Source organism: Neofelis nebulosa, chromosome 4, assembly GCF_028018385.1.
Source record: "Neofelis nebulosa isolate mNeoNeb1 chromosome 4, mNeoNeb1.pri, whole genome shotgun sequence".
Lineage (NCBI taxonomy): Eukaryota > Metazoa > Chordata > Mammalia > Carnivora > Felidae > Neofelis > Neofelis nebulosa.
In genome coordinates this window covers 71,191,222-71,218,986 of record NC_080785.1, presented here as the reverse complement: position 1 = coordinate 71,218,986, position 27,765 = coordinate 71,191,222, and the positions used below count along the sequence as shown (strand labels likewise).

The window sequence follows — 27,765 nt, the reverse complement described above, 5'->3', positions numbered from 1 at the left end:
TGAGCTCCTCCATGCTGGGTGTGGAGCCTGCTTAAGATTCTCTCTCTCCCTCTCCATCTGCTCCTCCCCCACTCACACGTGTGTGTGTGTGTGTGTGTGTGTGTGTGCACGTGCTTTCTTTCAAAAAATAAAATGAAATCAAATAAAAAAATAAAATGGACCTAAATGCACTGTCTAGCCCTAGCAACCAATCACACATGGATTGGTGTCACTGTAGCCATACCAACACTGAGCACCTTTTCTTCAAACAACTTCAGTAAGCCCCCCTTTCCTCTTTAAAAACTCCAACCTCCTTTGTCTCTCTAGAGCAAGCTTTCAATTCCAGTCAAATCTGTGTCTCCCACATTGCAATCCCTAAGACCCCAAATAAACACATTTATTTTATTTTGCAGCTTGCAGTTTTGTCTTTCGTTGGTTGACAAGACTTTTTGGGATGTCTAGAGTCTAGAACAAACAGTACAAAGCTTTGTGAAATACGGTGCCTATGAGAAGTTTCCCATGGTACACAGAAGCCACAGAGCTTCCCTGAAGCACAGAGCCATTATTGGCATACGTGGTGCTTATTTTGGGCTTCTCAGACAAAACATCCTGGATGCGAAGCACCTGTCAAGAAAAGAATATTTGTCAGTATGCTATATGAGAAAACAGCTGCCAGTGACATGTTCCTTCTCAAATACTCCAGGACTAATATATTTCCCAGAAATCAATAGACTAAAATTTGTGTGCAATTATTTTTTTCTTATTCTGATGAAAGTGTTAATGTTCTAATTATATCTACGCAGTCAAGTGGACTGGTTGGTTATCTGACATTAGCCAAAATCCCAAACAAGGTGGTTTAGTTAATTTTGATAGTTCTTTAAAGGAACAAGTTGAGATCCAGTCAGTGCTATTATGTAATTCCTTAAAAAATTTTTTTCGAAATGTTTATTTATTTTTTGAGAGACAGAGACAGAGAGAGAGAGAGTGAGAGAGAGAGAGTAAGCCAGGGAGGGGCAGAGAGAGGGAGAAAGAGAATCCCAAGCAGACTCTGCACTGTCCATGCAGAGCCCGACACAGGGCTCAAACTCACAAAGCGTGTGATCATGTCCTGAGCCGAAACCAAGAGTAGTCGCACGCTTAACCGACTGAACCACCCAGGCACCCCACTCTTATCTAATTCTTGAGTGAATAGTGTTCCTCTATGGGAAGGGTCTGGCCCTTGACTAGGCCTACTGTACGGGGAGGGAAACACAGGACAAAATGATGGACACCCAGGTAGCAAGCCAACCCAACCTCATAACCAGTAGGATAGTAGTTGTCACAGCAGGGGCTCCCCTCACATCTACAAAGTGGCCGGGAAGCAGAAAAAATGCATACTTTGGAATTCAATCTGACATATCCCTGCCTACTACTGTTATTGATCCTCAAGATTAACACACTTTAGTTTGCTAATCAGTAAACATGTAAGTGCCCAGTTTTCTAAATAGCCTGGATGAAGAAGTTCACTCAAACAGGACACGATAGGAATTAAAGGCAACCAATTAGAAATTCATGAGTCATGAATATATATCGACACTTCTTAGAATAGAGTTTAGTTGAGTTTTGCTTTTTCATCTTAGGGCAGATCCTATAACTTCACTCAGGTTTGTTGCATGAAAATACTCAAACTTGGAACTCATGTAGAAAACATTAGTCTCAACTACAAGTAAAGGGTGTCATTGTGAAGAAAGAAGTCTTATCAAAAATAAACAAATGATGGTGCGCCTGGGTTGCTCAGTCCATTAAGTGTCCGACTTCGGCTCAGGTCATGATCTCAGGGCTGGTGAGTTCACGGTTCGTGAGTTCGAGCCCTGTGTCAGGCTCTGTGCTGACAGCTCAGAGCCTGGAGCCTGATTAGGATTCTGTGTCTCCCTCTCTCTTGGTCCCTCCCCCACTCACGCTCTATCTCTGTCTCTCAAAAATAAATATAAAAATTTTTTTAAATAAACAAACGATAAACTTGAAAATAGACATGAGAGAGATCCCAAACAATTTAAAATCATGTTATGATCATATTTTTATTGTCTTAAAGCAGACATTGTTGGGTGTGTGTAGAAAAGTAATATGTATTACTTTGGAGGAATTAAGTATATATTACCAGGGCCAATTAGCAGGCTAGGGTTTGAATCTCTATTTCCCAACTCCCTAAACCTAGATTCAAACATTATGTTTTTCCCCAAAACTTACCTTCTCAATGAGGCCTACCCTGATTTCTGTATTTAATAATAGGACTGCCCACCCCCCTGTTTACAGAAATCCTGATTCCCTTTACTCTGTTATACATTTTTCTCCATAGAACTTACCACCTTCAAACTTACTGTGTAATTTACTTATTTCTTATGCTCATTGTTAATTGGCTATCCCCCCGCCAAAGAGTAGAAATCTTTGCATATTTTGTTTTCTGATACATCCCAAACATTAGAACAAAGTCTGACCCATTATAAGTGCTCAATAAATTTTTGTGAATAAATCTCTCAGAGTATGTGTGCCAAGAATTTATCTCTATATTGGATTTACTAGAGATGTGCTATTCTTAAACTCAGTTCTATAGAAAATGCTGCTATTGTTTTTCATGCCATATAAAATTCAATGGTCTATGCTAGTGTTTTAGAAAAGATTTTTTTTTAAATGTTTTTTATTCATTTTTGAGACAGAGAGAGACAGAGCATGAGCAGGGGAGGGGCAGAGAGAGAGGGAGACACAGAATCCACAGCAGGCTCCAGGCTCTGAGCTGTCAGCACAGAGCCTGACGCGGGGCTCGAACTCACAGACTGTGAGATCATGACCTGAGCTGAAGCCGGACACTCAACCGACTGAGCCACCCAGGTGCCCCAGAAAAGATTTTAAATAACAGAAATAACATCTTTAAAATGAGACATTCTTCAACACTATCATATATGTTAGAACCTGCTGGCAAAAACTAATTTTGTTTTGAGGCCACAGTCATTTAAATCCTTCCATTTGAGTTTCATAGTAGGTAGTGTGAAAGAAGATGGTTCCATATAGGACTCTCCCTTTTCCTAATTTCAGGCTCTACTCAGTTCCTATATCCTTTTTTTTTTTTTTAATATTTATTTAAATCCAAGTTAGTAAACATAGAGTGTGATAATGGTTTCGGGAGTAGAACCCAGTGATTCATCACTTACATATAACACCCAGTGCTCATCCCAACAAGTGCCTTCCTTAATGGCCATCACTCATCCCAACACCCAACCCCATCCCCCCACTCAACACCCTTCCAGCAACCCTCAAGTTTGCTGTCTGTATTTTAGAGTCGCTTACAGTTTGCCTCCCTCTCTGTTTTTATCTTATTTTTCCTTCCCTTCTCCTATGTTCATCTGTTTTGTTGCTTAAATTCCACATATGTGTGAAATCATATTATATTTGTCAGAGCCTATATCCTGATTGGACATATGATATGCAATCTAGGTCTATGTGAATAATCAAGCTCGTTCTTACCTATTCTTCCTGATAGCAACTACAGCCCTTGTAAGGATGGGAAATGTTGTCTAGCACTGATGTTAAATTGGCACCAGGAGACCTGAAAGGGTTAATGGGCCATATCTCCCCATCCTGCCCAAATCTCTGCTTTTCCCCTATGTAGAACTTGTTCAGTTCTGGAACATCACATGTGACCCACTAAATTCTCCCAAGTCACCTCAACAAATTGTTCTTGAAGCTTTGCCTGTGAGCTCAGAGAAGAATAGGAACTTACTTCTGACCCTGGAGGATCCTCAGAGTTATAGATCAGCAGCTTCATGGCATCAGGATGGCATCCTGCCAAAATATCTCCCGTGTCAGGATCCACAGTTAAGTTATCCACTAAAGTGCCCAACTGTATTACCTTCCAACAAAGAGGAACTATAAAGACATTGTTTCAATTTTCTTATTTACCCCTCCTCCCTCCCACCAGCTCCTTCTGAAACAGATCTTGTTAAGGGCCCTTGCTACTAAATTTTAGAAGAGCAAGCACAAACGCACTGATGGTTCTTCCAAAATAGTCATGTGTCCTCCTTTCAAGGAGCACATTCCTAGGTCAGGCATGGGAGCTAATATAAGAGGTCATGTTGTGTGGGCAAGCCAAAGGTACTTTTCTTACCTTCACTTGAGTTAAATCCCAGTTACGATGCTTATTCAGTACATGAACGTTCTGAGCCAATACATCAGCTACATAGATATACCTTTGAAGTAAGTAACATTCACATGTAAGCAAGTAATAATGAGAGATAACATTAATTTTACTTTGGGGAAGAGGCATAAAAATTCACAACAATCCCAAGTGCCACTGCAATGTCTTCCCAAACCATAGTACAAGAAGATAACAGAGTATTACTTTTAATATTCTTCAAGAGCTTTATAAAAGCTTTGAATATGAGATGATGACTATAAAGTAATGAACTTGGTGTTTCTAGATGACATACAGGCTCAGTCTCGTTACTTATGAGTCACAATTTATTCCTTAAGTTGGATGGAGGTAAGTAGACCTATAAGAGGCCAAAAGAGTCTATGTTTCCAAAAACTAGTGCTTGAAAAGAAGTATCAGATGACCATGAAACTCAATCACAATCTTTTTAAAAAGAGAGAGAACCCTTAGAATTGTTTTCTATGGGGATTGTCTCTATTATCTCAAGTTTACATATTAATATTCATGAGAACTTTTCTTTAAAAAAAAAACCCTTCCATTTTAAAACACTTTAAGAGTTTCTCAGAAAATTTCATAAATTTGTATTTTCTTATAAATTAAAATAAAATAAAATTGTATTTTCCTATAAAAAAGTCTGCTGTAGTATGTCGGTAAATCTGAAATTTATGCACTCGAAATGCCCAATCTAAGTCAAGTGAGCTCTGAAAAGAACTTTTGGATAACTCAACTTAGTGTGGTGATTAAACACCATTACTCTCATAAAGGGCAGAGATATTGTGCATTTATTCTCTTTTTAAGTGTGTTAAGTAACTGTGTTTCTAGAGTCACATGAAAATTTGGAATAAGAACCTTATATCAATTCACTGGGGGAAGTCTGGCATGCAAGAGGGTGTATGGTATGCTTATGATCACACATAAGAGTGTGAACCCTGGCCACACCTGATCCGTCCACATTTATATTGACTGCTTAAGCCTAAGGAAATAACCACCACTTAAAGGAAGGAGTCCACTAAAATGTCAAGAGCAAAGTGTTGAAAAATTATAAAAGCTTACTTTTTGTCTAGTGACACTGTGATCCCATTGGCAGAACTAAATCCTTTGGCTACCACTTTGACCTCTCTTGGACTGTAGAAAAGAACATCAGTCCAGCGAAGATCCATGATCATCTCTAATAGTACCAAGAAGAAGTTGGTAAAATAGTGATCTCTGGTGGCATAGAACTGTTCTGGCCCAAGAACCACAATGTCATTCACGCTAAAGTGAAAAAAAAAAAAAAGAGAAAGGGCAAAACCAATGGAGTGTTTAAAGATTTTGATTGTGGTCAAAATTACTAAATCTCCAAGACAATTATGTTCATCAGTTTGAAAAAGTATACATGAAGTAGTCTGGATTAAAAAATCCCAGGGGCGCCTGGGTAGCTCAGTCAGTTGAGCTTCTGACTTCAGCCCAGGTCATGATCTCATGGTTTGTGGGTTCAAGTCCCACACCGGGCTTTGCGCTGATCGTGTGGAGCCTGCTTTGGATTCTGTCTCCCTCTCTCTCTCCCCCTTCCCCGCTCGTGCTCTCTCTCAAAAATATATAAACATTAAAAAAATTCACACAAAGTAAATGATTTTAATTGTACCTGATGGGTTTTCTTGTAGTTATTTATTATTTTCTCAATCTTTCCTTCCACAGAAGCCAGCAAAAACAAATAAATATACAAATAAACCTCAATTCCAAATTGTTGACTCGTAAATGTTAATAATGGTTATTTGTGCTGGTCATAGTGCAGTTCACCAATAGTTCTGGTTCTCTTTCTTCTAGAATTAGGCTTCTCCATGCCCTGGATGTCTGGCTCAGCCATGTGACTTGCTTTTGGCCAGTGAAATGAAATGATGTGTGTGGCTTCAAGACGTAAGACTTTAAGAGCCAGTGCATGATCCGCCATGCTTCCCTTACTCTTTGACAGTAACCAGCAACTTTTCTGATGATTGAAAGTATGGCCCTGCATGAGGACAATATAAAATTGAGTCCTTAAATCACTTACATGGGATATGTAGCCTGAATAAGAAAACAAGACAAAATTTGTGGTTTTGAGCCACTAAAAATGTTAAAGTTTTTCCTTTTCTCTTATTGTAAAATAACCCAGTCCATCCTGCTCTTTATATTGGGGTTGTGAGCACTATTCCTTCTTGTTTATGTCCTTCCCTATCATTAAAACTTCTAAAAATGAAAGAAGTCACACTCTTACAAGAGTAAAGAGCAATAAAGCCATTTACATCTTGGAAAAGTAAAAAAGAGACAGTGAGTTGAAAAAAATGTAAAAAAAAAAAGTGTAAATATTTTTATATTAAATTTAGAAAACTGTTTTAGATGACTCAAGAAATACTTTAAGGGCCTCCTGGGTGGCTCAGTCCATTGAGCATGCGACTCTTAATTTTGGCTCAGGTCATGATCTCATGTTTTGTTAGACGGATCCCGCATTGAGCTCTACACTGACGGCATGGAGCCTGCTTGGGATTCTCTCTCTTTCCCTCTCTCTCTCTCTGCCCCTCCCCCACTCATGTTCTCTCTCTTTCTCTCTCTCTCTCTGTCTCAAAAGAAAAAACAACCCTTAAAAAAATACTATGAGGTGTTAATGTACAATGACTTTACCAAGGTCATCTGGCTATTCATCTTTTGGTCCTCAGCTTAAGCATTCTTTCCTCCAGAAAGTATTGGCTGGCACCAGAGATTAAATTAGACCTTCTGACAATTTGTTTCCATAGTACCCTTTCTACCCCTTGAAATGCTTGGTAAATATTGTGTATCAGGGCACCTCTCAAAAATCCTCTTTAGGTCCTCAAAGCTTCACCTGTCCGGTTCTACCTGGCACTATTTCCACCATTTCTGCATGGTCCTGACGCATTTCCCACAGCGCAGTCTTATACTGCCTTAGCTCGTGTCTGTTATGGGCCTCAGGCTCCTACTTCCGGGCCTCTCTGTGTTGATGTCAAAGCACAGGATATCGCCAGACTTGACTTGCACATGCCACAACCAGGGATGTGCAAGAGTGAACTCCTTTTTTACTAACAGGAGAAGGAACTGCTGAGTAAACTCTTCTCCCTTTCTTATCTTTGCCAGCTTGTCCTGAAATGAGGCTTATGTTGTTTACTGGAGGACAATGCCATGATTTCTAGCAGTGAGTTGCCTTAGCAGTGTGGCTGGCTTGATAACACACTTGCTATAGCCTCTCCCTTGTGTGCATTTCCTGGGGCTGCTGTGACACAGTGCCACAGAGTAGGTGGTGTTAGACAGTAGAACTGTCTCGAAGTTCTGGCAGCAAGATGTCTGAAATCAAGGTGTTGACAGGGCCATGCTCCTCCTGAGGATTCTATGGGAAGATCCATCCCTGCCTCTTCTAGCTTCTAGTAGGCCCCCGGCACTCCGTAGCTTGTAGATGCTTCACTTCAATCTCATTCTCCACCCCACATGCATTCTCCCTGTCTGTCTTCTTATAAGGACACCAGTCATGTTGGATTAAGGACACACCCTACTTTAATATAACCTCATATTAACTGATTTCATCTGCAACAATCTTACTTCCAAATAAAGTCATGTTCTGAAATGTCAGGGGGTTAAAATTTCAGCATATCTTGTCAAGTTCCTCACAATTCAACCCATAACATTCACATCTCCCTACATAAGGCTGGTATGTCACTTCTGTGTCCTGGAACAGTAATTTATTTCCTTCCTTCCTTCCTTCCTTCCTTCCTTCCTTCCTTTCTTTTTTGATTCTTTTTTAATATTTACCTTTGAGAGAGATGGAGAGACAGAGCATGAACAGGGGAGGAGCAGAGAAAGAGAGAGACACAGAATCTGAAGCAGGCTCCAGGCTCTGACCCATCAGCACAGAGACCGACGTGGAGCTCCAACCCACAAACCATGAGATTGTGACCAGAGTTGGACGCTTAACTGACTGAGCCACCGAGGCGCCCCTGGAACGCTTTCTAATAAAGTAGTTGTGTATTAGGTTTTCCTTCAGGCTGTACCTTCACTGAAAAGAACTCGTTCAGTGAGGTCATATGTTATTGCATTTGATTCTCAAAATCACCAGTTAGGTAAGTCAGGCCAGTGAGAGAACTCCCACTTCACTGAGGAAACTGAAGCATAGCTGAGAGATTTGTCCACTGTTTCTCAGGCAGCCTGTGGCAGTCCTTGTCCCCATTGGGCCTCATAACCCCATACAATGTCTTCTGGCAAGAGTGCAGTGACCCCAACTTCTCTTACTTCTTCTGCCCTCTGCTTTTGTCACCCCCAAATTCTACAGGGAGACACTGATATGTAATTTTAAGAAAGAGAGCAAAGCACAGAAGGTGACCTTCCTTTTCTTTCCCTATCCTTCTATCTCAAGACAAGATTAACCTGTCTTGGAACTAGTCTTTCAGTGTTGAGTCCATTTTATAAAAGACAAATTCTTCATTGTTTGTTACAGCCTTGGAATAGGCAAACTACCCACTAAAAAACTTAACTTATTTTTTTCTCAACATGGTAAAAAGGATTTTCACCACTGTGACTGAGAGTCTGGCTTTGAATTTAGATGGATCTAGGTTTACACCTGGTTCTGCAACTTACAAATTATGCAACTTGAGCAAGTTACTTAACTTGAAACCTCATGAGTCCCAGTTTACTCATACCTATTACTAAAGGCTGTTGTGAGAATAAAATGAAGTATTTGGTACAGTGCCCGGCACATAGTCAATGCTTAGTAAATGTGTATTTTTATATGTGCCCATAGGCTTTTTTCAAATTCTGCTCTAAAGCTTTTATTGAACAAAGGAACGGCCCATCTGGAGGCTGGTTATAACACCCAGTGGGTGTGGCTCTCACAATACAACCTACAGGGGCAACTAGAAAAAGGTGTAGGTGTTTAAAGAAAGCCCAATAGTAGGTATTGCATTGTTGTGGTATGGAGGATGGAATTAGAGCTGCGAACCTAATTGAGCACCTTTATAGGATTAAAATGCTTTCACAAAGTTGGAAAATATAAAGATATCCAACACTGAATATGGCAATTTCTAGTGAGGTGCCGGGCAGTGTCACCATAGGAACCTCCTGAAAGCCTTAGGAAAAAATGCTACAAAACAAAAGTTTAAGCCTGCTGAACCAAAGAAAACAAAGCACACAGCAGAGGTGCAAAAATAAATAGAAGTGCAAAATACTTTAATTCCATACCTTGTGAGAAGTTCATGTTTTATAGTTTTCAGGTGTACAAGAGAACGTTGTTGTTCCTCAAATTTAAATATCTCCACCGTGGACTTCATGTGGGGGTGATTCACAACATAAAGATACACGGTATGGTCTAAAGTGGAAAAAAGGAATAATCTCCAAGAAGTTTACTTCTGTTGAAACTGTTAATTAGACTTGGTATAGAATTTGGTCATGTTCAAGCACTTTTCTTACACACCTTGCATTTGATCCCCACAGTACACCTGACAGGTCAAATGCCAGAATCTCTATTTTACTGAGAAAACTGAGGCTCAGGAGGTGAATAACTCATGCACAATTTCACCACCACCAAGTGGCAGAGCCAAGGGAAAACTTTTCTCAGTGGTCTCCTCAGCCGTACCTCCATACCTTCTGCAACAGGAAGACACAGAACTACAATGGTACATAAACGGATGTGGTTTCCCAGGGTGGCCCTTCAACAAGAGAAGTGAGTCTCTTTTCTGTGAGAAATGCCTACATTGCAACACACACTCAAGAAATGTCGGGGCTGAGTAAATATCTTAAAACAAGCAACATGTCCCAGCTAGAGTATAAACTGACACAAGTCAACTACCTAAGTTTGCAGTAACGATATTTAGTGAGCCCAATGGATATGGAATGTGAAAATGAATTCAAGAAAAAACTGGCACATCAATTCTAGACATCACCGACCCTGAGAATGTTCATAGTTTTGGTTTGGTTTTTGTTTTCATAGTGAAAAATGAACTGCTATGAACAAGACTGAGGGTGGGAATCTGTTTTCTCAAAACACCGTTTTCTGACTTGACAGAAGTTCTAGGTAAGATGAGCACTGGAGTTTGAAACAGCCTGGTCCCATCCTCCCATTTCAGACCTTGATCTGTGTTCATCTCCCCTATTCCTTTCTTGATGGGGTTTCCAACCATGCAGTAGAGTGAGCCCAAGCCCTGAGACGCAGAGCTTATACGCATGGTCCCTGAAACACACAGGTACCTTTACCCAAATTAAGGAAAGGTGCTCCCTCACAGATGGATCATTCTTTTAGTCTGACCCAGCTCTTTCTGGGGCCTGAGGCTTTGCAAGCAGACCCCCAGTTGGATTTTAGCTCCCACATGGCCCTTCAGCCACACACTCTTGCCAGACACAGCAGGAACATTGTATGCACTGCTCTGGTTTTATACCTTCTTTAGGCCTCTATTGGACCCCTCCTTCCATATAAGAGATGCTTGGTCAGAATAGTTTTGATTTTTTTGTCTTCTCATTCCATTCCAATTTATGTATAATGTTTTGCCCTTATTAACTAAACGTACAATTAAAGGAGGTAACAAATAACATTGCAATCATAATATATTCGGCTCCAGAAAGTCTGATTAAATGCTTGAGGGTGGATCTGTAAACTGGTTCCATCTCAAAAAACAAAAACCAAACCAAACCAAAAAACCAACCCATACTTCTCACACCTAAAACAAATAAAACAACAACAACTACAACAACAACAAAAGATCCAACACTATCCTATGAAATAAAATAGCTCCAAGTTAATCTGGTCACTCATTATACTTTCTCCAATGATGGTGTCTAGATAGAGGTCGAGCAAAAAAAAAATGGTCACCCAAATAATTTCAATAGAGGCTGGAGCCCTAATTTCACCCAAGTAAAAGACACAGGATTAGAAATAAGACCACCGTTTTTGTTCTCTACTTGCCCTATGGGCCCACAAACATTTACACATTAAATTAGTCTGGAATTATGAACTATGAACAAGTAATAATAACATGAGCAACTGTTATTTTAAAGCATATGCAATGTATTAATAACTTTCATTTTTTATAACAGCTTTTTTGAGATATAATTCACTTTATCACTAAACTTGCACTTTTTTTAATTAAAAAAATTTTTAATGTTTTTATTTTATTTTTTGAGAGGGGGTTGGGGCAGAGAGAGAGGGAGACACAGAATCTGAAGTAGGCTCCAGGCTCTGAGCTATCAGCACAGAGCCCGACACGGAGCTCGGACTCACTGACGATGAGATCATGACCTGAGCTGAAGTTGGACACTTAACCAACTGAGTCACCCAGGGATCTCTAAGCTCACACTTTTAAAACGTACAAGTTAGTGGTTTTCAGTATATTCATGGAGTTGTACAATTTTAACCACTATCTATCTCCAGACCATTTTCATCACCCCAAAAAGAAAGTCCATACCCATTAGCTGTCATTGCCCATTCCCACCCTGCCCCTAGCCCCTGCCAACCACTAATCTACTTTTTGTCTCTATGAATTTGTCAATTTTGCAGGCTTGCTATAAATGGAATCATACAATATGTGGTCTTTAGCGACTGAATTCTTTCACTTAGGATAATGTTTGCAAGCATTGCATGCATCAGGACTTCATTTCTTTTTATTGCCAAATAATGTCCTATTGTATATGCATTCATCATCACTTGATGAGAATTTGGGTTATTTTCACCTTTTGGGTATTAGGAATAATGCTGCTATGAAAATTTGTGTGTAAGTTTTTGTGTGGACCTATATTTTCAATTCTCTTGGGTATATACCAACCAGTGGAGTTTGGGGATCCTATGATAACTCTATGTTTAACATTTTAGGGAACTGCCAAACTGCTTTCAGAAATAGCTGTACCATTTTCTAATACTACCAACGAAGTGTGAGGTGAAGGTTCCAATTTCTCCACATCTTTGCCAACATTTGTCATTGATTGCTTTTTTTATAATCATTAGAACCATCCTAGTGGGAATGAAGTGGTATCTAATTATGGTTTTGATTTCCATTTCCTTCTTGACTAAGGACACTAAACACATAAATTTTCATGTGTTTATTGATCATTTGAATATCTATTTGGAGATGTCTACTAAGATCCTTGGTCCATTTTTTAATTGGGGTGTCTTTGTTGTCAAATTGTAGGAATGATTTCTATATTCTGGATACATGTCTATTATCAGATATATGATTTGCAAATATTTTCTTTCATTCTTTGGGCTGTTTCTTTGCTTCCTTCATGGTGTCTTTTGAAGCAGAAAGCTCTTTAAAAAATTTTTTTTATTATTATGTTTATTTATTTTGAGAGAGAGAGACAGAGTGTGAGCGGGGGAGGGGCAGAGAGAGAGGGAGACAAAATCCAAAGCAGGTTCCAGGCTCTGAGACATCAGTGGAGAGCCCAATGTGGGGCTCAAACCCACAAGTGTGAGATCATGACCTGAGCCAACGTCGGATGCTCAACAAACTGAGCCACTCGGGTGCCGCTGAAGCAGAAAGCTTTTAATTTTGATTCTATCTGGTGTATCTCTTGTTTTCTTTCATGTTATGTTTTCTAATGTCACACAATTATTTTCAAAGAGCCTTTAGTTTATACATTAGATTTTTTAGAACAATCTCTAAACTGGTTTTGAAGGTCAAATGAAAAGAGAAGGAGATAAGAGGAAGAAGGAATGACCACCTTCTAGTCACCCTTCTTTAATGCAGTGTTAAAAATGTTTGATACACATTTATTATCTTGCAAGTATATATCTTCATGGTAAAATAGAATTTTCCCTCCTTTCACCTCTATGTTGAGTCATTGAGGTTGAGTAGCTTGTATTTCCCTCATTTCCCCCTTATTTTTAAGCATTCAGGCTTTACCTTTGTCGATGAAAGTACTGATTCCGTGTGGATTAAATGATGCTTTGTCAAAACCATCACTGATGTTTAGTGCCTGCACCCTTGGGTTTTGCTCATTCAGATCCATCAAGAAAATCTGTCCTGGCTCATCTGGTGCAAAGTTTGGCATGCCTGGATATTTTAATCCCTGTAAAAAAAATATAAAATAAGTAAGCATATATATATATACATTTCACAATATTTTCATGTAGAAGTGAAAATCTCAAAGCCTAACAAAAATATTCAAAGCTGTAAATTTCTTCTAGGTTTCTGGGATTTTTCACTCCAATCAGCTGTTTCCATTATCTGATCTGAGAGACTACCAATGTCATCTAGGCCATTGGGAATGGGAATAGGAAATGGGAAGAATCCATATTCAATTATTAACATAGAGACAAAGGGTTAAACCAAAAAGTATAATGCAATGGGGCGCCAGGGTGGCTCAGTCAGTTGAGCGTCTGGCTTTGGCTCAGGTCACGATCTTGTGGCTTGTGAGTTCAAGCCTGTTGGACTCTGCACTGATAGCTCAGAGCCTGGAGCCTGTTTTGGATTCTGTGTCTCCCTTCCTCTCTGCCCCTCCCCTGCTCACACTCTGTCTCTTTCTCAAAAATAAATAAACATTAAAAAAACAAAAAGTATAACCTAAGACACTAGCCTGAGTTACTTTGTGTTAGTCCCTTGGCCTGCCTATGCCTCTGGTTCCTCATTTATTAAATAAGAAAGCTAAAGTGTATGATTGCTAAGATCCTCTCCAGTCCTGATAACCTGCAACTAACCTTCTTCAAAGCAGAGAGAAGGGGTGTATGCTTTCATTATATTGCCCCCATCCATTATTTTATCTAGTGCCAAATAGTAGAATCAGCCAAGAATTAACATAGGGGAACCAGTCTCTTTTTTTTTTTTTTTTCATTTTTTTCTCTTTTTTTTTTCAATATATGAAATTTATTGTCAAATTGGTTTCCATACAACACCCAGTGCTCATCCCAAAAGGTGCCCTCCTCAATACCCATCACCCACCCTCCCCTCCCTCCCACCCCCATCAACCCTCAGTTTGTTCTCAGTTTTTAAGAGTCTCTTATGCTTTGGCTCTCTCCCACTCTAACCTCTTTTTTTTTTTTTCTTTCCATCCCCCATGGGTTTCTGTTAAGTTTCTCAGAATCCACATAAGAGTGAAAACATATGGTATCTGTCTTTCTCTGTATGGATAAAGAAATTGTGGTTTATATACACAATGGGGAACCAGTCTCTTAAGTTGACTATTTCTGACCTATTTTGTTCCTATAGATATATCTGAAAATTTGGATATAAATCTTTTTCTTCAAATATTGCAAAAACTTTATTCCAGTAACTTGAACAGTGGTTCTTTCTACTGGAAGAACCAATTATGTGTGGTTATCAACCAATACTGGGTATCCTGAACATAATGGGCCTTTGCTGCACCCCGGGTCTTTGTGTCAAAACTTGGGGTTGGTTTGTGCCACACCAATTATAAAACTCAGCTCACTTCCTCCTTGTATCACTTCCCCATCACTCTGATATATATTAATATCAACATCGTATCTTTCCTTGTACCCTCATTTCCATTTATAGTCGATTTAAATTATTTCCTTCTTACTCTGTCTCCCTGGCTCCTCCCTTCCTTATAAATATGTATATACATACACATGTGTACTTTTAATAATACTATTCTTGACCCTTCCGCTGCCCTTCATTCCTACCCCCACCCCGGGGGAGTCAATCTTCAGCTGCAAACAACCCACATACATCTTCGAGCTTTTTTTTTTAGAACAGTACTAAATCTTACCAGAAGCCTGGCTTTCCCGCAGACAACAATGGCACTGCTGAAGCGCATCAGAGGGGGTACTATTCCCTTTCATTTGTCTTAGGTCACCTCAGCTGGAGGAGGGCTCCTCATGGCCCTCACCACAAACTTCTCCTTCCAGACCCTGAATCTGTCATCATCAATCAACACCCAGTCTTCTAAGGAAGCCACACCCTTTGCTTACTGCTTCTTTATCAAATTCCTCCCACCCTCCCCCTTGCCCTGGTCCAGCTTTTATATAGGGCTAGTCTGAATTCTATTCTATTCTGAATTTATTTCATTACCTTTTGTTTCTCTGAAAAAAAAAAAAAAAACACAAAACAAAACATGCCATTCAACATGAATTTTCTCTGACTCCCTCCTTTCTGTCTCCGTAATTCTTCAATTTATCAATTTTTCTTCCTTTATCCCACTATTCTTAAGGAATGGGTATCCCTCTATCTGTTCTTAAGTTTATTAATTTTGCCACCTGTTTGTCACCAGTGTCTCCTTCATTTGCCTGAAAAATTGTTCATATCTCCTTTCTTGAAACAAATCTTCTAGTTTTACTCTTCCTTCAAACACATATTTATCTTGCTTTCCCCTCATGGTCAAATCTCTTAGAAACATCACTTGATCTTGTTGCCTGCCTTGAGTTGCTCCAACTCTCACCAGTTGGTAGAAATGCCTCTATAAAGGTCATACCAGTGCCCTCCAAAATATCTTCTTTGATAACTCCTCCACTTTTCCTTATTTGTATCTCTATGGCATTTGATACTATGATGTACCCCTTTATTCCTTGTCAAAAAGTCAAGAGTAGGATTTCCAGACTGAAGTTCTGCTTCTCTTTCTGCCCTTTCCCCCTTCTATCCTCATCCATCCTTCTTTCCTTCTTGCTCTATACTTTCTCCTTATACATCTTATTCATAAGGTTTCAGATCTTTCTTCTCTACCAATTATTTTCACATCTGCACGTTTACCTAGAACCTCTCTCTGGAGCTCTAGCTTGCATTTCCAACTGCTTCCTAAGAGTAGTTCAAAATCAAATTGTCAGAACCAAAGTCAACATTCTCCACTCAAATCCTTCTTCTCATCCATATCTATTATTCTCAGTGAAGAGCATCACTGTTTTCCCCAATATAAGGTCATGAAATTCCATCTTCAAGCCTACCCTTTCCCCATAGTCAAACTGCCACCAAGCCCAGAGGCTTAGGTGGTGGTAACAATGGACCAAAAAAAAAAGTCAAAGACATCTACTTCTTCCCTTTTCACCTGAGGAAAATTAAGCCCAGAGAAGTGAATTCACTGAGTCACTCACATCATTAATTGCACACACTCTTTCTGACACACCATAAAGAAAGGTTTGACAGCAGGCAACATTGCTCAGGGAGGAAGCTCAAGGAAGAACATCAAACATCTGGGTAGCTTAGGGACACACAAGGGCACTGCCAGTTCAAAGACTGAATGTTCTAGAAATGGAAATGATTTAATAAGTAAATAAGGGTGGGCCATTGTAAAAAAACAAAACAAAACTTGATCTAGATTAAGTGTCATGATGATTGAAACACCTCCAATAAGTGGCTTCGTATGCACCCTGTTTTCTGTTTGAGGCAGTTGGGTAGGAATTTGTAGCAAGTGAATGCAAGCCATTCTTGCAATGTCATTCACCACTGAAAATAGTGAAAATCACCTGGAGGGGCAGGCATTTTATTTTTTCCAACAGGCAACATGTGTATGTGAGTTGAGTTGGCACTGAAATTCTATACTACCCTCATTCTCCAGCACAAGCATTCAGTAAATATTCAAGTACCCCATGCATGTCAGGTAGCATATTAGGTGCTGAGCATGGCAACAGATGCACAAAGTCCTGGCCACGAGGAGCTTGAAATCTGGAGCGGCAGCACCAATGACCACATCAGATATAGTGTGGTATGTAAGAGACTAAGCACAAAGAATGTGAGGGAGCATACAAGAGGCACGTTGCCCAGAAAGAGTGTTAGGGAAGACTTTCCTGCAGAATTAAAGTGCCACCATAGTGAGGCCTGACAGAGAGCTAGGAACTGGCTCATAATGTGTGAGGAAAGCAGGTAAAGAGAAGCATTCCAATGCCAAGTCCCAAGGTAAGAAAGCAAAGAGCTTGCTTGGCACCTCTCTGTAGACTAAAAATATCTATTGCACAGAATTTCTCTCTAAATCAGCAGCTTCCAAATATGCTCTATGATGGCAAGAATGGGCAACAGGAAAAACCAAGAATAGGGACTTGAAGTTCAGAAAGATTGAAAATGAGTAAAAAATATCATCCTTAGCCTATGAGTCATTCATTAGTTTACCAAAAAAAAGAGCTCTGTTACTTAAAGCTCCATGTTAACATTTCTCAAGGAATTATTTGTGATGAAAATCTCTAGATTCTCCACTGAAATCGTTCAGTACTTTTAGTTACAGTGAAAATAGAAGGTACACAGTTGGAACTACAAATATTATTTCCTAAAAGCAAAGAAGAAATCTTCCAGTTGTAGAATAATCATTCTTTAAAGTCTATTTGGCATAACATTAACAATCTAAATTGACAATAGAAAATTTAAGTCAACAAAGAGAAAGCTTTTCTAGACAAGCTTTGTTTTATCTTTGGCTTTGGAGGAAAACTAAAGAAATAAAATCACTCCCACCCACCCACCCACCCCAACAATATCACCACGAACAGCAATTTAGAATCCAAATGAGACCCTGACTTTATGAGGCATACTTAAGAAGTTAGAAATTAAGGCCTTTAAGTCTTACTATGTGTGTCCCTTTTTAGCCAAAAAGATACAGATTTTAAAATTCATATTATATGGTAGTATTGTACTGGTCAAAATGGAATATTAGGACACGTAAATTCCAACAATCAGCATTCACATCGAAAATATCGTCCGTTTATTTTTTCAAAATCTTAGGTCTCATTCCAAATTGCAACTGTTCAGTAAATACATGGCAATTTTCAACATCTTCATAGCATATACCTTTTAGTTTGTTGCATTTAATTTATTTATCGTTCTTCACATAGCTTCCTGATCATCCCAAACCTGTGAAGGTAGTACTGGAAATAAAATACAGGATCTTCTCTACTTATCTTTGAAAGAGTTGGAAGGAACGACAGGGACCTCAAGATGCAAAACGCTCAGGCTTTTGAATTGACACATGTTAACACATACTTCGCAAACATTTACTGAGCTCCAAACACAGGTAGGTGTAGCAAGAGGATCACTAGTTAGTGAGAAGATGACTACCAGAAGCTGAGGTCCAGCAAAATACGGTGAGGATGGACAAATCTGGAGACCAATCTAGGACTGGAATGGAAATCAATATACATTTATTGAGCCCCTATTGAATATGTAACTGCCCATAAGGAACTGCCCACATGGGGCAGGCAAGCCAGGGCCCTCCTGTGGTATACTGATTAGCCTACTGGAATCCTGTTTTGGCTTTTTTAGTTGACCGATTTAGCCACAGTTGGGATGAGTGTGTAGGGGTCCATCTGGCAGCTCTAGTCGGCAACATTAATGTACTGTCTGTATAGCTATTGACATGAGCATGTGAGGGGCATGGAAAATACTTACACTGGAGATAAAAGCCAGCCCATTAGGAAGTATATCAATATCTTCAGAGCCATTTTCTGCAAAAGAAGTGGAGGATCACAAAGATGCATGAATGAAGGCTTAGAAACAAAATCTCACAGGCAAAACTTTAAACTTCTGTTGGAAACTATGTTTAACTTTTTCAACTATTTACTTGGGAAACTACATTAACTTCCAGGAATCCCATAGGCATGCTACTCTACAGTAAAACCTGAGTCAGATTCCCTAAATACTAAATTCTTTTTTTAGAACTCAATTTTCAGGAGGAAAAAGCAAATAACTATAAAACAAATTCATATCCTAGATTTGTTCTTTGAATAACAACTTCTAGGATATGCCCTGAGAGATTCAGTTTTGTTCCCCATAGAAGACTGATCTCACAAACAGAGTGATAACATTGCAAAGTCCTCATTGCGAAGGTCTCTTAAAGGCCTCTCAGCCAAATATTTCTCTCTTCCAACTTGTTGAGGCCTAAAAATATATCATCATCCAATCATATTGGGAAATTATTGAGTAATTGTTATCTGGAATAAAGCAATAGGTCTTAGGAAAGACTAACAAATATAGACAAATTTGAAAAAATGTAGTCAACTCTCTTTCTCATTGAGAGCTGGTCCCAAGCATTTTTCTATGGAAAAAAGCATATAACAAGTGAGTTAAGACCATGAATAGAATGAAAAGAGGGCTCACATGGCTCCTAATAGAGAGATAGACCCACATAGGAGGTGCTCCCAAGCAAGCAGGACTGAGAGTAAAGGCAATGGTTATCTATTGTGGCAAACGGTATTTTATAAATATGGTGGGACCAATATGCATCATAGCCACATGCCCTTCTTAAAATGTGATGTTCGTATTTTTCCATCAGGAGGTAAGGTTTGAATTCTCTCCCCTTGACAAATAAATGAGAGGGAAGTGATCCCACATGACATACAAGGTAAAGTCATAACCACAAATGCTCCTGGTTCTCGTTCTCTTTCTCCTCTCTTCTCTTCCCATCCCTTCCCTTCTCTTTCCTCCTTTCTCTGTCTCATCTCTGTCTCTGTCTCTGTCAACACGCACCTTGGGGACCCTGAACTTAAATGTAAGAAGTTTGGAGGAAGAGAGACCACACAGACACGACACAAGGTAGAGAAGATACTAGAGAAGTGTCAGATAACTTCATTTCCCAGCCTGTGAGTCACTCTAGCTGACGCAAGTAGAAGAGCAAAGAACTGTATCCACTGAGCCCTGTTAAAATTGCAAATTCATGAGCAAAATAATTGTCATTTAAGTCAGTCACTCAGTTTTAAGGTGGTTTGTTACACAGCTACAGTAATTGGAACATGTGGAGAAATGGTTACATGGGATAATGGGTTGCTAGTGTGTCAAAAGGAAATTGAGCAAAAGGGGAGGGGGGAAAAGAAAAGTGGGACAAAGCCAAATAAAATGCAAATTTGAATCAACAGAATAATGAGCAATGGGCACTGAAAACTAGAGAACAGAGGAAGATTTAATTATATATTCATTTACTGAAACTAATCCCCAACTAGTAACCTGAAAATTAAATTAATCGGAGCTTTCCATTTTCCAAACAGTCCCGTTAATCAAGATTTATGTATCAATGGTATCTTGATGGCCTGGAAGATTTAGTGCTGTTTCCACATGGAATAATACAGACACTGGGAGAATCCAGCAAATTGAATAAAGCAATTTAAAAAGTCACATTGCATACAGGTTGGTTAATTTTTGAGCCAACTTTTTTTTTTCTCTGAAAACCCCTTTTCGGTTTCCTTTTGCCTTATTCTCCTTCTCAACTCTGCTATGAATGTGGATATTCTCCAGGCTGTACCTGCCCTTGGCTGTTTCTCATGGCAGAGTAGTCGTTCTACCTGTGCAGTCGACTCCAGTTCCATGGCTTCAGCTTCTACCCAGGCGTCCTTGACTCTCTAATCTCTGTATCAAGCCCAAACCTTTCCAACAATTTCCAGACCTCTACATTCACCTGTATATTGGACATTCCTGCCTGGCTTCTTCACGTCTCATATTTAATGTGTCCCACACTGATCTGGACATTTCCCCTTTGAATCGGCTACATTTTCTATATTTTGATTTCGGTGGATGGCACTTCCATCCCCCAAGTACACAAACTAGGAAACTTGGAGCTATCTTTGATGCTTTCTTTTCCTTACTCCCCAAATCCAACTGATCACCATCATTTGAGCTCTAGAAATCCCCCCTGAATTTCCCTAATAGCCTTCTAACAGGTCGGGTTGCTTCCCTACTACCATTCTCTGCACTGCTGACAGTCATCACCTTAAATTGCAAAGTTGATCTTGTTACTGTCCTGCTTAAAACCCTGCAGAGGTCTCCTAGGGTTGGCAACATAAATCTTAAACCTCTTGGCCTGGATTCCAAATTCTCCACATGTTGGCTCCAGTCGCAGTTCTTATGGCTCCCACTCCCACTCCCGCTGGCTATACCAGCTGTGCTGCAGTTCTTCTGTTAGTAGTTCCTGAAATGTGTCAGACTCATTCACCTGCATGCCTGAGCGCATGCTGCTGCCCCTTCTTGGCAACCCACATCTTTCTCACACCACTTCACTTCCCCTGGGCTGAGTATCACGGGCTCTAAAGAAGAGCATGGGGGCCACCTCTTCAGCCTTTCCAACCTCTCTCAGTTCCAGCACCCATTTTATGTGCTAATATGGTCACCGGTGACTACCTACACCATGATATTTTTTTCACTTCTGGGCTGCAGCCTTCTGCTGACTTGTTGATTTCCTACTAGACAATAAGCTTCCTGGGAATAAGGACCAGTTTTCATTCACTACTCTAGCTTTGTACCCAACATAATACCTGCCTTTTCACTATAAAAACTCTCAATGAAAACTGGTTGACTGACAAAATAAGATAAACCATGTTAGTTTCTTGAACTTTGTCTTGTCTTTGGGTTAAACTGTTGACAGGTGAGTGTTAATCTCTAAGTACAAGACATCCTGAATTGTGTGTTCTTTGGTTTGGTTCTTTTATCTTCCAAATGCCATTTCACATATCTCCTATGACAGCACTAATCTCCCTCAATAATTCAGCTACAATAGGAGTGGGTATTTTCTGGAGGTGTTGTATTTGTCTTTATTTACTTAATCTGGAGCACAGGGATGCTGGTGCTCTCCACTCAGATGTGAAGAAGAATTACCAGCTGATTGCACAGTATTCCCACCCCTCCTTGTCTACTTCCCCCACCTACACTCCACCTGCCTGACAACATAGTGTATCTCAGCAACAGTGACACCTGGGGGAGTAAGAGGCCCCAGGACACCCTCCCCCGAGTCTTCCCTACATACCCGTTAGCCTATGCACAGCTATCATTAACTCCACTGATAAGTCTAAAATCAGTCTTATGAAGAGGTTTCTACTGCTTTTTAACCTGTCCATCCTCTACTTGGCATGACTTTGTTTCTTTGGCCTTTGATCATTTTCTACAGGCACCCTGAGAAAGTGTCACACACAAAACACTGTGACCAAATAATATTATTACTGTTTCACATCTAGGAAAGAAGATCTGACAGGCAACTATAAAAACAAAAGGAACCTACAATGGAGTAGAGACATATGTTGGAGATATGGGAAGCTGCTGGAGAGGAAAAGGGGCTGAGAGGAAGATAGAAAGACACCAAATTCGGGGCGCCTGGGTGGCACAGTCGGTTAAGCGTCCGACTTCAGCCAGGTCACGATCTCGCGGTCTGTGAGTTCGAGCCCCGCGTCAGGCTCTGGGCTGATGGCTCGGAGCCTGGAGCCTGTTTCCGATTCTGTGTCTCCCTCTCTCTCTGCCCCTCCCCCGTTCATGCTCTGTCTCTCTCTGTCCCAAAAATAAATAAAAAACGTTGAAAAAAAAAATTTAAAAAAAAAAAAGAAAGACACCAAATTCAATGACTATCTACTTGATAATCCTGCCAAAGGTGGAGCCCCAGTAAAGCTATTTGAATTTCAAATGCAGCTTTGATTAGATGCCAAGGGTAGCCAAATCACTTCCTGGTTAAAACAATCCTTGACCTTTGAAAACTTGGAAAAAAGATAAACCTAATACAAAAGGAGCTATGGGATATGATTTCTACAAGTTAGAAATATTTCTCTTTTCAGCTTTTCTTCATAGAAAGAATAGTGGGAAGGGGGGAAAAAAAAGGAATGTTTCTTCCACCAGTAAAATTAACCACAAAAGCCTAGACCTTGAAGAAAATGTAAGTCAGAATTTTCCTCCAGCTCTGTTACTGCCCACCAAGCCCTGTCTAAAATCCTTTAGTGGTTTTCCGTTGCTTCATAAAGCTTTTCACTCGTCAAATAGTTGGGTCCTGTGAGGGTCGTCTCACTAGCTATTTTTTATTAAATATCCAGCCTGCATTGTTTTGGTCAGCTTTATTTATTAATATCTCACCTTTCTGCATCTCAGATTTTGTTTTCTGCTGCCATCCTACTTTCTGACACTTCTGTAACCAAATGTGTTGTCAGTAGATAAGAGAGGCAGTGGCACACAACAAAGACTACAAGGCATAGAAGAAAACCACCCTGGCTCATAATCTAGGCCCGTCACCCGCTGGTTCCAGACCACTGGGCAAGTAACTTCATGCTTCTGTGTGTCAATTTCCTAATCTGCAAGGACAGAAGGAGCACCCACCTTTCAGGTCGGTTGTGAGGATGAGGTAAGTGTTTGTAAAAGACTCAGCAGAATGTTTCTAGACACCAGGCCTTTAATAAGGCAGCAGTATTATTTTTAGATATGTATCAACACTGTCCTATTGACAAACTTGTGTAGTTCTCCAAAGTATAAAATGGAAATATGCCAATAGACATAAGAAGTCCCTTTTGTTTTCTTCTGCTCCCAGCCAGTTTCCAACCATTTAAGCCATTCTTTTCAAAATATTTGGATAATCAGAACATTGATCTATGTCTTACAACATTAACCCTAGTTTTAGCTTCTCAAATCTGTTTGAATTATATATCTGAAAGTCAGACTAGACTTCAGAAATCATCTACTTTAATTACCCTTCTACATTATTTGGCAGGCTCATATCTTTTGAGAGATAGATGTGAAATAAATATGAATATTACTCCACAAAACAGTAAACAAATGAGTGAATGTTACATTTCCTATTTTTTAAAAAATCCAATTAAATCTGACCCTGAGTCCACATTCCACTAAACTGCAGGGAAATTCAGTCTCAGTCATTACTGGGTCTTCTGCCAGGGTTGTGCAAATAGTGTAGGTGGCCAGTTTTTAAAAAGCGGAATGTTTGGGGAAGTCCATCTGGCCTTTAATCTACAGTAGTCATCGCCAAATTACTCACTGCCAAGCCTGTGCATTTCATGTCATTTACGTAGTTCTGCCACTGCCAGGTCTTGGAAGGGCACATGATCTTTGCTCAGGCTGGGACACCCAGTGCAAAGAATCCAGCCTCCCTTGAGGATACTGTGTCCCTATTCCTTTGGGCTTCTGGCACCACTCCCAAAATGCCATCAGGCAGTGGGGAAAGGATCCCTGTTATTTAAAAAAATCCACATATTCTTATCCTTTGTCCATCAGAACCTTCTGAAGGAACTCAGATTTTTGAGAACAAAAGTCAGGAAGGAATTTGTTTTCAGTTCCTTCTGTTTTCTAGGGGGCAACACAAACCCCTACCTCTCCCTCCCCCTCCTTTCCCTCCCTCTCCCTCTCTCTCTCTCTCTCCATATATATATATATATATATATATATATATATATGAAAGAAGGATTCTGACAGGCAACTATGAAAACAAAAGGAACCTACAATGGAGTAGAGACATATGTTGGAGATATGGGAAGCTGCTGGAGGGGAAAAGGGACAGAGAGGAAGATCGAAAGACACCAAATTCAATGGCAATCTCCCCCTCTCTCTCCCTCTCTCTCTCTCTCTCGTATATATATGATATATGTTATATGATATATATATATGAGAGAGAGAGAGAGAGGAAGAGAGTCAAAATATATCATATATAAAGAAATATATGTATCAAGAAAAATAAAATACAGACTCATATCAAAATAAACTATGCTGTCATCCTGTCACATACTGATAAATAAGTCACGGTCCTTGACCCTAGGGAGTTTACAGTGTGCTAGTGAAAGAGGGAACACTGCTAGCCATAAAATAAGCCTGTGGTAGGTGTCATAAGTGAATGAGAGTTTCAGAGTACTGGGGAGTTCAGAGGTAGGAGAGGAATTTGCAGCGGGTCTCAGCAAGCAAAGATGAAGAAATCAGTGGAGAAGATTTCATGAGCAACCGTGAGAAAGTGAAAAAGTGTATTCCCTGAACAGTGAACAGAATCTACCTGGCATTGTTTTTCTAGTAGCAGTGTCAGGGAGAATGGGAAACTTGGAGCCCAAATAAGCAGACAAGTACTAATGAGCAGAACGTCGTAGTAAAGAACAGTAATGAGTAGTAACCAGCAGTTGAGTAGGTAAGATCAGCCCCGTGTGGGGCCACAGAGGAGGTGGAGCCCAAGGTGTCTCACATGGAACAATGAGGGACAAGGAGAAAACAAAGGCTGCTATATATGGAACTGAGTCCCTTTGAGGAGGGGGTTACCATACACAGAAGTCTAAAGAAGGGCTAGTTGTGGCCGAGGGTAGGAGGGAGGAAATGACAAAAATAGAAAGTAGTTTCAGACTGGAAAAGAAGGCCTGCAGTCTGAGAAGTCAGGGAGCCCCCTCTGGGGTTTTCATTAAGTTTTTTAAAGATGCCTGAGTAGGCTGTGAGGTTCTGGAGGGTGAGGGCTAGGTCATATTTCTCTTGGTGCTTGCAGATGATTTTTTTTCCTTCAAGTTTTTATTTAAATTCTAGTTTGTTAACATACAGTGCAATGTTGGTTTCAGAAGTAGATTTCAGTGACTCATCAGTTACGTACAACACCCAGCGCTCATCACAAGTGCCCTCTTGAATACCCATCACCCTCTAGCCTATGCCCCACCCACCTCCCTCCATCAAACCTCACTTGCTTCTCTATAGTTAAGCGTCTCTCAAGGTTTATTTCCCTCTCTCTTTCCCCCCTCACATATGTTCATCGCTTTTGCTTCTTAAATTCCAAACATGAGTGAAATCATATGCTATTTGTGTTTCTCTGACTTATTTCCTTAGCATAATACACTCTAGCTCCATCCACATCGCTGCAATGGCAAGACTTCATTCTTTTTGATGACTGAGTAATATTCCATGGTACTTGCAGATAAATTTTGAAACCAGGCATCTGGTTTATCACCAAGGAGAGAGAAGAAGAAAGAAAAGAAGTAAGGTAGGTACCAGAAAAAAGAGAGAGGGGAGTGAAATGTCCCAGAAGGGACAGGAGGAACATTTAGTAAGGGACAGGACAGCCTTGAAATGGTGGAGAGATGTCAGAAAGGAAAGCAGGACTGAGAAAAAGCCACAGATTTTGACATTTAGGAGGGCCCTTGGAGACCTGGTATGAGGTGGCTCGGGTAAAGTGGATGGGGCAGAGGCCCCGGGAGGAGAATCTAAAGAGTAGCAGGGAATTAAATTAGTTGGCAGCCTCAGTCAGGTGGCTAGTGACCAAGAAATTGTACTGTCACATACATACCAAGTCCCTCAATAAGGTGGCAGTTTGGGAGGTCTACTGGCTCCACTGCTCGAGATGCATTTGTTCTTTGTCTATAGAAGATAAAAACACTGGAGGTCAATGTACACCATCCCAAACCAACGTTGAAACATGGTCTCTGATCCCCTTCTTGTTCATTAACTTTGTTTCTCATCATTTATGGATGATGCAACAAGTAAGTAGGCACCTCCTTTTATTTACATTTATTTACATAATGTGGACATTATGTGGGTAATGTGCCTACATCAGCTAACCTCACCCACTTATTGTTGAAAGACTAAAATGCCATTACACATGGACTACACACTGTGCTGCCCCATAAATGATACTATATGGGTAACTGAACAGTATTATTACTTTAAATGTACAGAATAGTATTATTTAATTGGCTAAAGTATTGCCTATTATAAATCTGCACTTTGGCTCCCCTTAATCTCCTATAGTCTTGTCTTTTGACTCCCCACAAAAATGCTTTCCCAAAACTCAAGTGTCTCCTAATAGCGAAACCCTGTAGCTTTTGCTTTCACTTCATTATTTAAAAAAGAAATATGCCGACCTATTTTGCAAGTATATAAAGTCATCAAACTAACCATAATGTAAACAATTGGCCCAATTATTTTTCACTGTAGTGTTCCTGTTTTCACAGTAAACCATTCTTCTAAATACCAGGGATAATTTGAAATTTTTATTAGATTGTACTCAAGGAGATTCCACACTTAAGCTTATCTTACTGTCACTTGTTTTAAAATGCACCTTAGATCTACCTTATAATTGTTATTTTTTATGATTCTCTCACTCGGGTGCACTGGGAACAAATGTAACAATAAACACTCTCAAGCTGAACTAGAAAGTATTAACAAAAGGCATCAGGCTTCTCAACAGATTCTGATGTGAATCTCTGAGATCAGCCTCTGCTTAAAGAAATAAATAAAAACAACCCAAAGACAAGTGAAGACAAGCAGAGGCCTAAGACACACTCAGAAATGCTTATCATACCTAATATTTCTTTCTAGCCCAGTATATTGACTTTTCTTGAGATATTTCTGGCTATCACTACTACATCTTCCACTTCAAAAGGTCCTAATACTTGCAAAATGCCAGTTACCACCTGCGGGTTGCAGCTCATTTCCCTGCTGTCTGGCTAGTTTTTCATCTAGGATGAGTTCTGTATCCCAGTACTCATCAATGTTTAGCTGGTCTTGGGCAATGCCTGGGCCATAAACATCCAGCTGGTAGCCCAGTCCCCTCCAGGTCCAGCACTTCCAACTGAGTTCGTTTTTCTCAGGAGCAGAACGCTAAGGGCAACCTGGAAGAGGGGGTGGGGGGTGGGGGACATGACTTTCAGAAAATAAATGGGGGGTGTTTCTGTGCTATCATTTTAGGAAAGGCAAACAGCTCACTCTCCACATCAGTGCTTCTCAAGGGATAGTTCGCTGGGTGAAACTGAGGAGTGAAGTTCCAAATATGCTCATTCCTACTTGCTAGGAAGGCGGCACAAGACGGCACGGGACAGCCCTTGAAACTTGGAAGAGGAGAGGAAGAACCAAGGACACCCCCATCAAGATGCCAACTCACCTAAACGCCACTAATCTCTCCCCTATTAGGGCCAGGACGGCCCCAAGCAGGGTCAGCACCACCAGCTTCCCCATGATCTCCGGGGCCCCGTGGTGACAAGCCGGCGCAGTGCACTCCCGGAGGGCAGGTCGGCAGGTTCCAGGCCC

General features: G+C 40.3%; 1 protein-coding gene across 1 annotated transcript; it reads right to left on the bottom strand.

Annotated features, from left to right (window-relative positions):
- Nucleotides 1-367: 367 nt before the first annotated feature.
- Nucleotides 368-27,765, bottom strand: PON3 (paraoxonase 3). Its single transcript, XM_058725029.1, has 9 exons — nt 27,620-27,765; nt 26,027-26,097; nt 18,424-18,479; nt 13,009-13,174; nt 9,359-9,485; nt 5,216-5,416; nt 4,118-4,199; nt 3,734-3,862; nt 368-603 (listed from the first exon to the last, which is right to left on the bottom strand). The coding sequence occupies exons 1-9, from the start codon at nt 27,691-27,693 to the stop codon at nt 445-447; spliced, it is 1,065 nt and encodes a 354-aa protein (XP_058581012.1). The 5' UTR covers nt 27,694-27,765; the 3' UTR covers nt 368-444.